General features: G+C 40.0%; 1 protein-coding gene across 4 annotated transcripts in view; it reads right to left on the bottom strand.

Annotated features, from left to right (window-relative positions):
- The window catches only part of fxyd5 (FXYD domain containing ion transport regulator 5), a 51,711-nt gene extending 35,500 nt beyond the window's left edge, over positions 1-16,211 (bottom strand). For 3 of the 4 annotated variants that reach the window (XM_028822715.2, XM_028822718.2, XM_028822717.2), the window contains exons 1-3: positions 16,048-16,211; positions 13,189-13,240; positions 10,092-10,145 (exon numbers count right to left, since the gene is read on the bottom strand). In XM_028822715.2, coding sequence (XP_028678548.1) covers positions 10,092-10,145; positions 13,189-13,240; positions 16,048-16,074 — 133 coding nt within the window. In that variant the 5' untranslated portion in view covers positions 16,075-16,211. The remainder of the gene's footprint in view (positions 1-10,091; positions 10,146-13,188; positions 13,241-16,047) is intronic. The other variant, XM_028822720.2, reaches the window with a different exon arrangement.
- Between the last annotated feature and the right edge of the window lie 358 nt (positions 16,212-16,569).

Here is a 16,569-nt window from a genome sequence, read left to right as displayed (position 1 = left end):
TAATGTTGCTTGATTATGTTTACCTCTTTTGTAAGTCCCTTTGGATAGAAGCGTCTGCCAAACAAATAAATGGAAATGGAAATGTATTCAAAGGGTTTTACAGAAGAAATGAAAGGGAGGGGAGCATGTGCAGTATCCTTTTTTGTCTGTACTGGCAGTAAATAAAGTCTGTCAGGATAGAGGATAAGGGACCCCCATTGCTCATTACGAAGGGCAGATAGCCTGACTACTGGGGCCAGTGCAGGTGAAAAGCTCTTTAAGAGCCCAGAAGTTCCCATTAAAGTAACTTAAAACTGCCTCATTTGGGAGCAGAGTTAGGGGCAAGGGACTTGACAGGTGGGAGGAACCCTCGAGTTATTTGTTGGTTATCTGTATCTTGTATTACTTTGAGTTTAATAAACATACTCTTTTTTAATACTTTGGTCTCTGAATCACTCTTCTGGGTTCAGGGTCATCATGAAAATGCCCCCGTAAATAAACCGTAAATATTTTTTGTTTCCAATTTACATGTTGATAAGCCTGGCTCTTATCTTAATTTTTTTTTAACCCAAGCCAATTTTTCAAAAAGAATCATTTTGTCCATTTTGTTTATGATTTAAGCTTACAAGATGACATTGTAGTGCATAATCTAAACCTACATTGTAATTTCTAATATAGCCCTTACAATTAATATTTATAATAATACTTTAAACAATGCACCTTTCCTTCTGTTGTGCGTGACAGTAAGTTGGAATGCAAAGTACTGACTGCTTTTATTTTTGATTCTGTCAAAAAAAGAAATTATGTTACTGTTATTATCTGACATTTTATCACCTGTAAAAACAAAGATCCATATTGGAAAGATCAAGAGGAGTTGAACACTCCTGATATGATGAAGACACTGAGACTAACAGCAGAAAAAAGCAAAAAAGATGGACTTTTGGGAACCACTCTTCAGCATGGCAGTGGTGGTAAGGAAAACAAGATGGTGCTGTCCGAGAACATGATTCGTTTTTAAGAATGTTACAAACGTAATAAAGTAGAAGATGAATATTAACAAAAGCCTTATTCAGATAATGAAAAACTGGAAACCTTCTAAGCCAGTTGGTGATACTAATTTGTTTAAATTGCTCCTTACTATCTCTTAACAAATTAGTTTGTTTTTATTGTGGATCCAAAAGCTTGCATGGTCCCATCTTACTATATGGACAGGTGGGAAGCAATGACAGAATTTGTCATGTGATCTTTTGGGAATGGCAACCGTAAACAATATCTCTGTCACCAAGCAAAAAATGTCACAAAATGGTGTCACAGATGTGGATGAATAAGATTAAACTGGTTTGAGAATGTTATGTTAAAATATTCTGCATAATTTAAAATTTAACTACTGGTTTATTACTGGTATATACAGTAATCCCTCCTTGATCGCGGGGGTTGCGTTCCAGAACCCCCCGCGAAAGGTGAAAATCCGCAAAGTAGAAACCATATGTTTATATGGTTATTTTTATATTGTCCTGCTTGGGTCACAGATTTGCACAGAAACACAGGAGGTTGTAGAGAGACAGGAACGTTATTCAAACACTGCAAACAAACATTTGTCTCTTTTTCAAAAGTTTAAACTGTGCTCCATGACAAGACAGAGATGACAGTTCCGTCTCACAATTAAAATAATGCAAACATATCTTCCTCTTCAAAGGAGTGCACGTCAGGAGCAGAGAATGTCAGAGAGAGAGAGAGAAAAGCATACAATCAAAAATCAATAGGGCTGTTTGGCTTTTAAGTATGCGAAGCACCGCCGGACAAAGCAGCTGCAAGGAAGGCAGCAATGTGAAGGTAGTCTTTCAGCATTTTTTAGAGGAGCGTCCGTATCCTCCAGGCCAGTGTGCGAACAGCCCCTCTGCTCACACCCCCTCCGTCAGGAGCAGAGAATGTCAGAGAGAGAGAGAGACAGAGAAAAACAAACAATTAAAAATCAATACGTGCCCTTCGAGCTTTTAAATATGCGAAGCACCGTGCAGGAAGCATGTCGCTTCACAAAGCAGCTGCTCGGAAGGGAGCAAAGTGAAGATAATCTTTCAGCATTTTTAGACGAGCGTCCGTATCGTCTAGGGGTGCGAACAGCCCCCCTGCTCACACCCCCTCCGTCAGGAGCAGAGAATGTCAGAGCAAGAGAGAGAGAGAAAAGCAAACAATCAAAAATCAATACGTGCTGTTTGAGCTTTTAAGTATGCGAAGCACTGTGCGGGAAGCATATCGCTTGACAAAGCAGCCACATGTAAGCCAAGCAAGGATGGCAGCAATGTGAAGGTAGTCTTTCAGCGTTTTTTGAGGAGCGGCCGTATCGTCTAGGGGTGCGAACAGCCCCCATGCTCACAATATATTTGAGAAGTTTTATTTAATACATAATACGCGCTCTGGTTGGGTAGCTTCTCAGCCATCTGCCAATAGCGTCCCTTGTATGAAATCAACTGGGCAAACCAACTGAGGAAACGTGTACCAGATATTTAAAGACCCGTTGTCCGCAGAAATCCGCAAACTAGCAAAATATCCGCGATATATATTTAAATATGCTTACATATAAAATCCGCAATAGAAGCCGCGAAAGTCGAAGCGCGATATAGCAAGGGATTACTGTACTCGTATTTAAGTTCTTCCACGGATAAGTCAGGGCTTGATTTTACCTGATAATTTCTGGTATTTTATAATGTCGGTTGTATAAGTCGAATGCGTAAAACTCACACTATTAGTCCAAGAGATTATGATATGCTAACGCCCACCTGAGAGAGTAACCATGGAGCACATTGCCTTTTATTTCTATGTATTGTGCCTACGTGACCACACGGTAATACCCAAACTATTCCAAAGCGATGTTTACACTGTTTTGTGTTCTTTGTATCTCACACCCTCATACACCTTTATCGTAAGAGCATCCCTCATCTACGATGGAGCGTTTGATCAGAAGAAAATATGAAGCTGGTTTTAAATTAAATGTCGTTGAAGTGGCAAAAGAAATTGGTAACTGCGCTGCTGCAGCAAAATTCGATGTGTCTGAGAAACTGGTGCGAGATTGGAGGAGGCAAGAAGATGTAAAAAAAATATATATATAAGTGTCGTATTTTTGAACGGGTGTATAAGTCGAGGTCTGATTTTATGATCGATTTTTCGGGTTTCAAGTCCGACTTATATGCGAGTATATACAATATTAAATTATGTTATAAAAATGTCAAACTACTCTGCCTACTTTAAAACTGAACTATTAAAAAATATCAATATATGTTACAAATACCGATATATACAATACACAGTATCTTATTGGGCCATAGCTTATGAGTTTTGCTTGCATAACATGTTATGTTAGCCTGTTCTCCGTTGTAACTTCTAGACCCAGTGGTCAATTTAAGAATACATATTACATTTGAAATTATACATACTTTTTTCTTTCTTTCCTTATTAAGTATTTTTATATATTTTTTACTTTTAAACATTAAAAGTAAAGCTCAGGTTAACAGTTTTACTAATAGGCAGCAACACAGTATGGACATAAGAGAGTAATTTAGAGATTTTCCTGGATCCAGAATATCTGCAAAGTAGACAAAGATATAAAAAAGAAAATTTTTAGAATCAAGCAAACAGAGGAGTTGCAGCACTGCCACATGGTGCATTTTGCAACAACTTCCCCGGCCAATGAAAAAGTGGTAGATCATTAGTAGAGAGGTTCATTATGGGAGAGGCGTCTACCTCAGGCGGCACAGTCAGTACCATGTTAGCCTTCCTTACAACAGATACAAGAGAAAGGCTCTAAATAGAGAGATAGGTGTTAAAAGTGCTAAGACGGATAGACACATTGGACACAAACTTGTTGCTCTAGATAATGGTTCACTTATTGATGTTAAAGTTGCAGTGGTTTCTGAAAAAAGAATGGAGAAGAATCAAGAAGAGAAAAAAAGGCACAAAAACAGTTGATTACAAAATTCTATGCCTAAATATCAGTCACATTCCGATGTTCTTGAACTATTTATATCACAGTTAATGGACATGTTCTATCGACGCAGCTAGCTTCCATGTTGGTAATAACACCTAATGCATATGCATAATGTCAATTGCCTTTTTATGTGGCCTGTTTATTTTATCTTTAAAAAGGGTGTGACTCATGTTGTATAACATAACTGGCAATGGCAGCATTAGTATATCAGTATGCTGCTGCTGAAGAATGTGAATTTCCCATCTCTATCTATCTATCTATCTATCTATCTATCTAGATCTTTTGAAGGTTATTGCCAATTGGCAGGCTACATAAGGAACAAATTTTCCAGGATCATGACGATGTTTTGGCTCATGAAGATGATTGGCTTAGAATCTAATTTAGAGTCGTCCTGTTGGATTTGTGTGTCTACATTACAAAGACCATAGTGTAGAAATGACACAATTTATGTTCTTTTACAGGTTTTAACAAGTGCAGGGTATTTGGTGACTGGTGACCAGTCAGGAATCTCAGTCATCTCTGAGCCATGTCATGTGATCTGCATTGGATGGTATAACAAGTCGCCACCCAGATACATTCAATTTTACAGTCAGGGTGAGCAAGCTGTGATCAAAAGACAGTTTGCAGCAATTGCTGTTTTTCCTGATGTAATCTGAGCAATTTACTGCACATACTTTGTGATAAAGGCACCGTCACAGAATGTATTTGCTTTTGTAAACTGAAAGTTTTTTAATTTGGCTTACATACAGCTAATATCTGATGCTCATATGTGTCTGAGTAACGTTATTGCGAAGTGGCCCAACCCGCGATTTCTTTATTTTATCAAATAGCTGTATGGGAAGCAGACTTCAGGGCTATGTTATGTGTGATGGTTGGATTATTGGTAAAACGGCCTAATTGATAGGATTGTACATTACAGACAAGTTGTTCAATCTTTCCTTCAGGTGATAGTGCTACACCCTCAGAGTCTTGCTCCTTTCACCACTCACAAACCTTAAACACCACAAGCGAGGAGATATATTGAAAGGCACTCCCCCACATGGTCAGTGATAGAACAGACCATCAATTCATTAAAAGGTAGATGATGGTGCTTGGACTCGTCAGGCGACACATTTCTATACAGCTTCTTAAAGGTTTGCCTCATTCTGATGGCTTGTTCAATATTGCACAACCTAGCGCAGAAACATGGACTGCCTCTGCCACCTGAGACAGGCCTGGACGACCCAGACCCCAAGATATCAACACAATGGCAAGTCAAAGATGTTTGAATGTTGTACATCAAATGTAAAGAGGCTAGTATTTATTGCAAGATTGAGATTATTTGACAAAATGATTTTATTTTGTTTTACAATAAGAATGTTCTCAACATTCCGCTGTTGGGTGGCACGGTGGCACAGTGGTAGCGCTGCTGCCTTGCAGTAAGGAGCCCCGGGTTTGCTTCCCGGGTCCTCCCTGCGTGGAGTTTGCATGTTCTCCCCGTGTCTGTGCGGGTTTCCTCCAGATGCTCCGGTTTCCTCCCACTGTCCAAAGACATGCAGATTAGGTGCATTGGCGATCCTCGATTGTCCCTAGTGTGTGCTTGGTGTGTGTGTCCTGCAGTGGGTTGGCACCCTGCCGGGGATTGGTTCCTGCCTTGTGCCCTGTGTTGGATTAGATTGGCTCCGGCAAACCCCCGTGACCCTGTGTTCGGATTCAGCGGGTTGGAGAATGATATGGTATGGTATACCGCTGTTCTATGCATACAGCCTGCTTTAATTCATGCTGCATTCGACACAAGACTTTAAAAACCTGAATCAATTATTTTTGTGTCAATGACAAGGATAAAAATGAAATTGTTTAAGTTTATTAAATAAGACACATAATAGTTAAATTTTTCTTTAATTTTAAGGTTATTTAAGTGTAGCTTTCAAGTGACTAAGCTGTGTGATCTAGAGAACTATAACTATATTATAACATATACCTCTGTTCCTCTTATATGCTTGCCCCACATCCCTCTTTCTTTGTGTTTGTCGGATTTGTTCATCGGGTACCACAGCACCTTGTGAATGCTGGACAACATTATGCCAGGACATGGCTGGATCCTTTTGTTGTAGATAAGAGAAAACTAGCATTGTTTTTAATTGTGGGTATTTAAACAGGAGTTTAGCAAAATGATTTGGAGATGGTAAAAGCAGGCAAATGACATCTTAGTCACTGACAGGCAGTGCAATTAATTGGCAGCACCTCGTTGGTCAACACACGTCAGATGGCCTGGGCACTGCATAATGGCACATTGCTATTGCTTTTGCCACTCAGCTACTCCCATTCTAGTCCTTTCCTTTTCCTGTATCTGAGAGACCAGCAGAAAGAATGTTTTTGTCTTTCTGCACTTCAGTCAGTAATACCTTAAAGTTAACATTCACTTAAGTTTAGTTCTCTGCGTTCTCCCACGGTTTAAAGTACAGATGTCATTCAGGAACATGGCTAAATTTATATGGTGATTAGATCATGAATATTCTAAAAAGGCGCTTTTTAAGCCATAGCCATAGGGGGCGTTACAACACCCCAAACCTCAGACACAACCTCACAGACACGTAAAAGTTTTATTTAAATAAAATACTGTATCTAAAGTTTTCAAAAGACGCATAACCCAACACAATTCTTCTTCTCTCTCTTCTACTCTCCTCCACTCCTTCTAAGAGCATTTTGTCCTCATCCACTTAACTCTGGCTCACCTGGATGAGGCTGAGTGGTCTTTTTTATCTTGGACCTAGGAGTACTTCCGCTACTAGGGTATAGCCCAATGGAAGTACTTCCGGGTCAATCAGAAGACCCACAAAGCAGGGATTATGAATCCCCTCAGCTCCCCCTGGAAGTCCCCACAGAACCTAACAGAGCTGCCTCATGGGACTACAGGTCCCAGCATGCCCTGTGAGTGTCCATGTAGGAATTCTAACCCAAGTGTGACTGCCACCTGGTGCATTGGAAAATATTTAGCAGTGCTCATCTTCCCTTATCCTTCCATTGTATTGGTCTTGTTCAATCCCAGTCAGTTTGCCAGTCTATTTGGAGCATCCATTATAATGGTTACCGGCAGGAGGTGATGGGGGAGTGACTCAAAGTTTGTACATCATCAACTTAGCACAAAAAAATTACCAACACCTAGTTATCTTCACTAGAGGGTATATACAGAACTCGATGTTTATGACTGGGCCAAAAAAATCATCAGGCACCCATCTCACCTAGGCCACCACCTTTTCACTCTACTGCCTTCTGGAAGGCCATATAGCTCTATTAAGATGCACTCTTCCAGGTTACTGAAAAGCTTCTCCCTGAGAACTATCAGAGAACTAAATTTTATTAAATAACTGTTTACTGCATCTCAGTGCAAGGTTTTGATCACTGTCACCCATGGCATCAATGGGACAAAAGTGCCCACCTACATCTGAAATGCTGACTCCCTTAATGTATTGTTGGCGGATTTGTTGTTACATTAAGTTTAATTGTTTTATCGGAAACTCATTGTAATGGGCTACACTAATAGTATGACCATGTCAGTGTCATCATTATTGTTTTAGTTGGCCTTCAGAGTTAGTTTTGTTCACTCTTTCTGTTTTATTAATGTGGATAAAATTTCACATCAGCATGGTGCTGTTTTCCATGTGTTCAGAGTAGCAAGCACCTTCAATTAGATGCCACCCATTGCCATTGCCATGTGAAACGGATGTCATGTTAAGCGTGATGTCTTCACATCCTGCCTATTTAAGATGGTGGCGCATAGCGCTCTGAATCCAAACCTATGTACAGAACCAAAAAACAATCTTCAAACTTAATGAGTGGGAGATTTTTTCCCAGACATAAACTTTACTAGTCTGGTACGGAACTTTGCTTGTTATTTGGGTCTTTGGTTTAGCATTTGGACCTCTTGGTGATCTCGCTTTGTTCGATCCTTTATGCATTTGACCTGCAGCCAGTCCCTGACTATTCCTTTGATTTTTCTTTCTTGTCTGTTTTCATTTACAGTGCTACATATACTAATGTAACCCTTTTAAGCATGTTTTCACTTTTTGTGTTCATAATAGTAGCATAGAGCATGAAACCATGCAAACCACACAGCGCATCCTATTGACATGAAGCTCCAAAAAAGTGGCGCCCATGAAAATCAGACACTGAAAATAATGTCACCAATATAATGACAAAAAATAAACAAGCATTAAAAATAAATATATTTACTAATTACTAATGTGTTCCTGACTGAGAAATACACCAGGGTCAAAAAAGAGAGATGGGAGGCAAGAAAGGGCCTGCTAATGGAATTCTTCCTATTAGGTGTACAGAGAGAAGGCAGTCAGTGATCTTGTTTCTTTGTTTTACTTCACCACTTTATATTCTTCCTACATTCATCCATCCTTTATGTTTACTTTTGGTTTTTATGTGTTATTCCTGGTGTTAATCAGGGTGTAGCTTTTCACCATGAAAGTGTTATCTATTCCTTCTTTCAGAAGACATCTTACCGGCCTGTCCAAAAATTCTGTTCCTACTGTATTACTTAAAATGCCTGACCAAATGTTGAGTGTCTTTCTGCACATGGAGTTATGATACTGAGTTTGTTTTTTGAGTAAAGTGAGTTGCCTTTGATCTTCAACTTTAGTCTATTTTTTCTATTCTGTGTTTTCAAAATTTGGAAGATTTCTAAAATCCCTACAGATTTTTCAGCTTATAAAAAATACATAAATCCAATTACAAAGAAAGGACATTCCAGTGATCCCAAGGACTTCAGACCAGTTGCTCTTACTTCACACATCATGAAGGCCTTTGGGAAGCTGGTCTGAAAACAGCTACGACCCCTGGCTTCAGAACAGCTGGATCCTCTGCAGTCTGCCTATCAAACACATATTTTGTAGGTATGGAGGATGCTCTGATCTACATGCTCCACAGAGCCTAATCCCACATAGACAAAGCCGAAACCACAGTTTGGATAAGGTTCTTTGACTTTTCCAGAGTCTGTAACACCATTCTGCCTTATCAACTGGGGAAAAAGCTCAAGGGTTTGAATCTTAATGTTCCCACAATCTCCTGGATCATAGACATCCTGACCAAGGCAAGCAGTTTGTGATACTGAGGGACTGTGTGTCAGAAATGGTGGTATGTAATAATGAAGCACCTCAGAGAATTGTTCTTCCTCCCTTCCTGTTTACTCTCTACACAACAGACTTCCAGCATGATACCAGTGCTTGCCATCTAAAGAAATTTTCAGATTACTCGTCCATCATAGAATGCTCTAATAAATGGAGATAATTCAGAGTAAAAAAGCTTTTGGAGCACTTCGACATGTGGTGCAAGGACAACAACCTGCAACTCAATATTAACAACACAACAGAACTGGTGTTGGACTTTTGGTGTACCAAGAAGCCTCTGAGACCAGCCACCATTAAAAGGGAGGGCCTGGAAATGATGCAGAGCTACAAGTACCTGAGGGTTCACATGAACAACAAACTGGACTGGTCTGACAACACAGTGGTGTGGACAAGCAGGACCAGAGCAGACTGTACTTGCTAAGGAGACTCAAGTCTTTTGAAGTGTGCAGCAAGCTGCTGGAAATGTTCTACCAGTCCACAGTAGCCAGTGTGGTGTTCTATGCTGCAGTCTCCTGTGGGAGCAACCTCAGCTGAAAAGAAGCACAATGGCTGAAGAAACTTATCGGGAAAGCCTGCTCCATCATAAAGTGAACCTTGGACACATTGGAAGCTGCTGTGGAAATAAGAGGATGATGGCAAAATTGTATGCCAATTGTGAAAAATCCCCTCCATCCTCACCAGAAGGCACTCTCTTGGAGCATTTTTAGCCACAGGCTCATTCCACCACCGTGTGTTAAGAAAAGGTTCTGAAGGTCTTTTCAGCCCACTGCCATTAGGACGTTCAATGCTTCCACCCAATGTACTTGTTAAGTTTACTGATTGATTGATTGATTGATTGATTGATTGATTGATTTGCTGTATTTTTGTCTTGTGAGTCTGTATTCTTGTTTTTATGTTTTTGCTCCTGAATTTCTCCAACGTATTAATAGTTTTTCTAATCTAACCCAACTGCAGAAATTCATTTCCTATTGATCTATTCGTGAAAGAAGCCAGAAGCTGAAGATGACACATACCCACAACAGTGACTGTAGTTGTGGAAGTTGAATTTTCTGTTTGACTGGAACTGTCTGAAAGTAGAGAACAGGTAAATCAGTGTTATATACATAAATTGAGAACAGCACAGTTTAGTTTTATATGTTTACAGAAAAATAAAGCACAACACAACATTCTCCAAACTGTTTAGTCCAAATCAGGGGCATAGAACCAGAGAAAGGCAAGAAACAGACCTGGATGGTGAGATAGTCCATTGCAGTGCACACCTGTTCGCTCACTCACCCCCAAACTGACAGTTAAACTGGCCAGCACATCTTTGGTGATGATGGAGGAAAACCATAGGACCCAGAGGTTAAAGATTTATGAAAAATTTAAATTTGGCAAACATATATGAAAACTGAACACACACATCCAACCCCATCCAGTGTTACCAAGATATTCTTCTACTTCAAAATCTTGAAATGGATTGGTCAAGTTAGAGAATGACATATCTGGTGTGGCACGTGGCTGGGGGTAGTACCCAGCTGGGATGCCCAAGAGGACCAGAGGAGGGCTCACGCCTCCTCCAGACCATGAGGGGGCGACCACCCTGGTTGCTTTGGGGGCCACGGGTGCAGAGCTTTGAAACTCAACCCTGTAGGGGCCCGTGGTCACCGCCAGGGGGCGCCTGGATGCCTTGGCAGCCCTGGACCTCAGCACTTCCGCCACACCAGGAAGTGCTGAGGGGAAGAGGAGCAGGGACACCCGGAGTGCTTCCGGGGATACAGCCGGCACTTCCGCCACACTGGGGCGTGTCGGTGGAAGATTGCCGGAGCACACCTGGAGCACATCCGGGGGATAATAAAAGGGGCCGCCTCCCTTCATTGAGGGCTGGAGTCGGGTGAGGAGAAGGACTGAGCTTGGTAGAGGTGACCTGAAGAGAAGAAAGGTAGAGAGTGTGAGAGACCTGGACTTTGGGGAGGTCTTGGGGGTTTGTTGTGTGTGCATTTATTGACATTTGTAAATAGAACTGTAAATAAACGTGTGTTGATGAATTTACCGTGTCTATCTGTGTGTGTCCGGGGCTCGTTCCACACTGGTTAAGTTTTATATTTAGTATAATATACACTCACTGAGAAAATTATTAGGGACACCTGTACACGTGCTTATCCATGCAATTATCTAGTCAACCAATCATGTGGCAGCAGTGCAATGTATGCAATCATGCAGATACGGGTCAGAAACTTCAGTTAATTTTCACAACAAGCATCAGAACGGTGAAAAAATATGATTGCTGGTATCAGATGGTGCCAAATTGGCTGGTTCGAGTGATTCTGCAAGTACTGATCTCCTGGCATTTTTATATACAACAGTCTTTAGGCTCAGAAAAAAAAAAAAAACATACCATGAATGCCACTTCTGTGCCTTATTAATGACTGAGGTCAGAGGAGAATGGCCAGGCTGCTTCAAGCTGACAAGAAGCCTACCGTAACTCAGATAACTAACCACTCTGAACAACTGTGGTGAGCAGAAAAGCATCTCAAAATGTACAACACCTGTGACAGATGGGCAACATTAGCGAAAGACCATAGCAGATTCCACTTCTGTCAGCCAAGCTGAGGCTGTACAGGTTCACCAAAACTGCACAGTTGAAGTCTGGTCAGATAAATCTTGATTTCTGCTGATGCACACAGATGGTATGGTCAGAATTGGGTACCAACAATATGAATCCTTGCAGCCAATCTGAGTTGTGTCCATAGTACAGTCTGGTGGTGATCGTGTAATACTGTGGGGAATGTTTTCTTTGAACACATTGACCATGGCTGCTGACCATGTGCATATCTCTTCATGGCCAGAATTTACTTCTCTTCTAACAGCTACCTTCTGCATGCACAATGTCACAAAATAAAAATCATCCCAAACTGGCAATGAGTTCAGTGTTCTTCAGCGGCCTTCCCAGTCACTAGATCTGAATCCAACAGAACACATTTGGGATGCAGATTTGCAGCCTAATTGTGAAACTAACAAATGGAGCAGAATCTGAAATGAACCTTTTGGAATGCATGCCATGAACAACTTGGGCTGTTCTGAGAGAGAAAGGAGGCCCTACCCAGTATTGGTATAGTGTTCCTAAGAATATACACAAATGAAAGAGTAGATTTCAAAAATGTATTTGAAACAAACTGTATAAGACAGAAACGCATTCCGCATATCAAGTTCAAAGTTTGGTCCTATGGTCCTTGAGGTTGCATGCACTCAACATGAGCACCATGTGTAGCGTGACAAACCTCAAAACGATAGACCATTTCTTGCCACACACGAGTCAACTGGTCCCTAGTTACTGAATTCACAACTTCCTCAATTCAATGTCGCAAATCTTGAAGATTAGCGGGCATACAGTAGGTGGAACAAACACTTTCTTTAATGTACCCCATAGACAAAAATCACAGGTAAGGTCTGGAGACCTGGGAGGCCATAGACGATAAGCAAGATCTTGTTGTCCACCTTTTCCAATCCATCATCCTGGAATGGTGTCGTTTAGGTAACACCGGACCTCCAAGTGGAAATGAGGCGGGGCACCATCTTGCATGAAAATGAAGTCATTCATCTCTTCATGAAGTTGAATTTTTAAACTTTGAACTTTCCTCTATCTAGTGATGTGTGGAACGTGTTTCTGTCTTATACAATTTGTGTGAAATAAATTTTTGAAATCTGCTCTTTCATTTTGAATAGCCCTGTATATATTTTAGTAATTGAATTGTGATCAGACTTATTGATGTAATACTCCAATTGTTCAGTCAGCTGCAATGGCACAACGCTGATGTCCAAGGTTTGATCCCCATAAGGGGAAGCAAAGGTGTGTACACCTGATGAGCCACAATCAGGGGGAAACACATATTGTGTTCTCTTTGTATTATTTAAAAGGTATTGTATAGAATATATATGTTACTGTATCTAGGCTTTTATGAGTTCCTGTAAAACAAGATACAGTATGTTGAAAAAGGACACAATTTAAGAGACTCTAAAGCCATATTCTCCACAGTTTGGTTCTGTAGGTTTATTCAATAATTCTCTACTGCCTTCTTGTTAAATCCAGTGTCAGTTTACTTAAGGGCCCGAAGCTACGGAATATCTCACCTTTCACTGATATCATCATGGCTGCACAGATCAGCAAAAAATGGAGAGAATTCTGTGAAAAGGAAATGAAGACATTAGTGTGAAGAGCAGTGGACAGGAGACCAGAAGCATTCCAGATTTATCCACCTGTTTTCTGGACTCAATAAGCACACACTCCCTGACCGACAGATCTGACAGCAAATCTTTGGTTGGAGTTTTTTGACAAAACCACACAAGCCCGAGGAGAACATACAAACTCACTCACTCCACAGGACTGAAGAAGATCAGGAAAATGATTAGATGTATCAAAAGAGTATGAATACAAATTAATATTTTAAAATGTTTAAACAGGTCTCAAGTAAGAAAAGGCCAGGCTCATCATTTTGAAAGAATTCATAGCTTTATGAATTTCTACGCAAACGTTACAAGAAGCTAAATGCCTAAAGACTGAGTTATGATAGTGGAGGAAAAGAAAATGAGTCTTTGTATCATTTCCTGCTTGAAAATGTCAACATTTCCTGCACTCAGACAAAACCACCCTACAAGAAGAACAGCAACAGAGTTGTAGTTTGCTTGTGGTAACGGTGGGCCACATGTTACCAGAAATACATTGCTAGTTATGGCTGGCACCTTCAAAGCCTACACATTATACACATATGTGTCCCCATCTCTCCGTGGTCAGACCCTCTTAAAGTGATTCAAGGTAGTGAGGCACACATAAGTGTTAAAATAAAATTATTATACTGAAGTCGAGAAAATTTATGGACACATTTCTAAAATGTTATTCAAAGAAGCTTTTTAATAATACATGTTTTTTCTTGATGGCCAGTCATTTTTTCATTTTCGCTCTCATTCGGATTTGGTGAGCCTAAGATCATTTGCATTTGAGAAAACACTAAAACATCAAGGGAAAAAATGCAAACTTCCTATGCCCCCCTTACTCATCCCCTTTCCTTTTTGACAGTTTGGTGGTGGGCTGCTGTCCGCTCTCTTGTGGTTGCCTGGGCTCTGCTTTATCATTGCTAGTGTTTCATTTCACCAGGTAGGAGTTGGAGGGGCTGGGTGCCAGGGGGGTTAGGTTCTCTTTTACTTTTATTTCTTAAAGCTGTTGCTGTCATTTGTTTTTGTTTGATTTGGGTTTATGTTAATAAAAGTTAGATCAGAACATAAAGTACCTTTTCTATAAAGAAGAAAAAAAAAACGCTGTATGGTAATCTCATTAAGAGTGATGGTAGAGAAGGGAGGCAGCCTGGCAAAGATAAAGGCAGCCACACTAGGTGGCTCAGCCACAGATGGACTGGCAGATTAAAAGTTTGTCTTGTACTGATTAGACTTTCTAGAAAAAGAAATGCTACTAACTTGAGTTTCACTTTTAAAGTAAGAAATTCTCATCTTTGAGGCAACATCAGATGCAGGTTTTCATTAAAGTGAATCCTAAGCAGAGAGTCATTGGGAGTTTTATTTCATTCCAGCACTCTGTAAGTTAGTAAATTTTTTGAAAATCAGCAAATGTAGATTATGACCCTAGGACCATATGAACCTTTAACTCTTTAACTTGCTTATTTGAATTTTATAATTATTTTTAATGAAGCCGAACATTAGAAAATGTTGACAAGAACAAGCCATTTCAGCCCAGGAAAGCGCACGAGTCCTGTCCTCAGTATTCTCCAAAATAACATCAAGTTGAGTTTTGAAGGTCTCTATGCTCCTACTGTCTACCACACTATTTTGGTATCTTATTCCATGGGTCTATAGCTTTCTGCACAAAGAAAAACCTCTTAACATGTGTGCAAAATTTACCCTTAACAAGTTTCCAGCTGTGCCCCTGCGTTCTTGTTGAACTCATTTTAAAGTAACAGCCGTGATCCACTGTACTCATTCCTTTCATAATTTTAAACACTTCAGTCATGTCCACTCTTAATCTCCATTTGCTTCAGCTGAAAAGATTAAAATCTTTTAATGACAGAGGAAATGCTTTAATAATTTAAAATTTCTAAGACAATTGGAAATATGTGTTTTGACGTCATTATTATTTTTTTTTTTACATTTGTCAGGCCTTGTAGTCCAATGACAATCTGTCAGTTATCTAGTGGCTTTAATGTCTATCTATCCTTTAAGTTTAATTGCTTCTTTTATTTATTTTATGCTGTTACTTTCAGAGCAGATACATATGTACAGTGCCTACAGAAAGTATTCAGACCTTGTCACTATTTTCATATTCTGTTATGTTGCAGCTTGGTGCTATAATCATTTAAACTAACTTTTTCCCTCAGAATGAGAAAGCAAAAACAACGTTATAGGATTTTTTGCAAATTTATTGAAATAAAAACTGCAAGTAGGCCTCCAAAATTCAGCTAAGAAGCATCTCAGGATCTTCACTGGTCTGCCCTGTAATCCACACATGCCCCAGAAGCAAACATCTGGCTTCAGCTTTAGTAGGACTGAAAATGAGGAGCTGGCAAAAGAACTATAAATATCACAAAAATCAAGTGAAAACCTGCAAGAAAGAAGGTCGGTGTAAACCTCCATGCTTGGAAGTAAACCGGGCAATAAAGAATATCTATCTGTCTGTCTGTCTGTTATATAGTGCCTTATATACATATCTATTTATTTATAATATTGTGCCTTTCCTATTTATAAATCTATTATATAGTACCTTACAATGTATCTATTTATGATATTGTGCCTTTCCTATCTATCTATCTACTTGTATATTTAGTAGAACTGAGTTTCCCCTTCACCGTTGTCACTTTTTTTAGTATCTTACCAATAGCCACGTGAAAGAGCACATGCTGTCTCCAGCTTCACGCACATTTGCTCCACCAACTCAACTTTCTAGGCTTGAATTTATAAATGTGCAGCTGAAGTTCAGAGCCTTACCTTCCGGCTAGTCCATGTGGAAGTCATGTTGTCCTTCAGGTCCAGTTCTTTCTGCTTGCCCTCACGCTGTCTGAACTCCTGGCTTTGCTACTACCTCTTGCCTGGCTGACTTCCTCCTCACACTGACAGTTAACGCCCATGACCTCCTCTCAGTGTTACCCTCCCCCTTACTCTGATGTCTGACTCGTCCCTACTGTATAAAACACTGATGCTTTTGCAGGTCTCCTCCACATACTTGTTTTTGTCAGTGTTTTTGGAGACATTTCACCCAAAGTCTATAGCTTTTAAGACCGGTGACCTTTAATAAGCAATCATTCAATATACAATAATTTATCTTCAATAGAGAGTCTTTCCCAAGGATGTGGTGAAATTTCTTTTTTTTTTCTCTCAGTTTAGTTAAAAGAAATTTATAATGCCTTTCATGTGAAATCCCATAACATACAACTGAACATGATGTGAGGGCTAATCATAAAGTGCACCATATACTGTATTTCCTTCTTAAAATATTCCCATGACAACAGC

This window comes from Erpetoichthys calabaricus, chromosome 17, assembly GCF_900747795.2.
Source record: "Erpetoichthys calabaricus chromosome 17, fErpCal1.3, whole genome shotgun sequence".
In the NCBI taxonomy this organism is placed as follows: domain Eukaryota; kingdom Metazoa; phylum Chordata; class Cladistia; order Polypteriformes; family Polypteridae; genus Erpetoichthys; species Erpetoichthys calabaricus.
The sequence above is the reverse complement of the archived record's forward strand: the minus strand, read 5'-3'. Positions and strand labels throughout refer to the sequence as shown.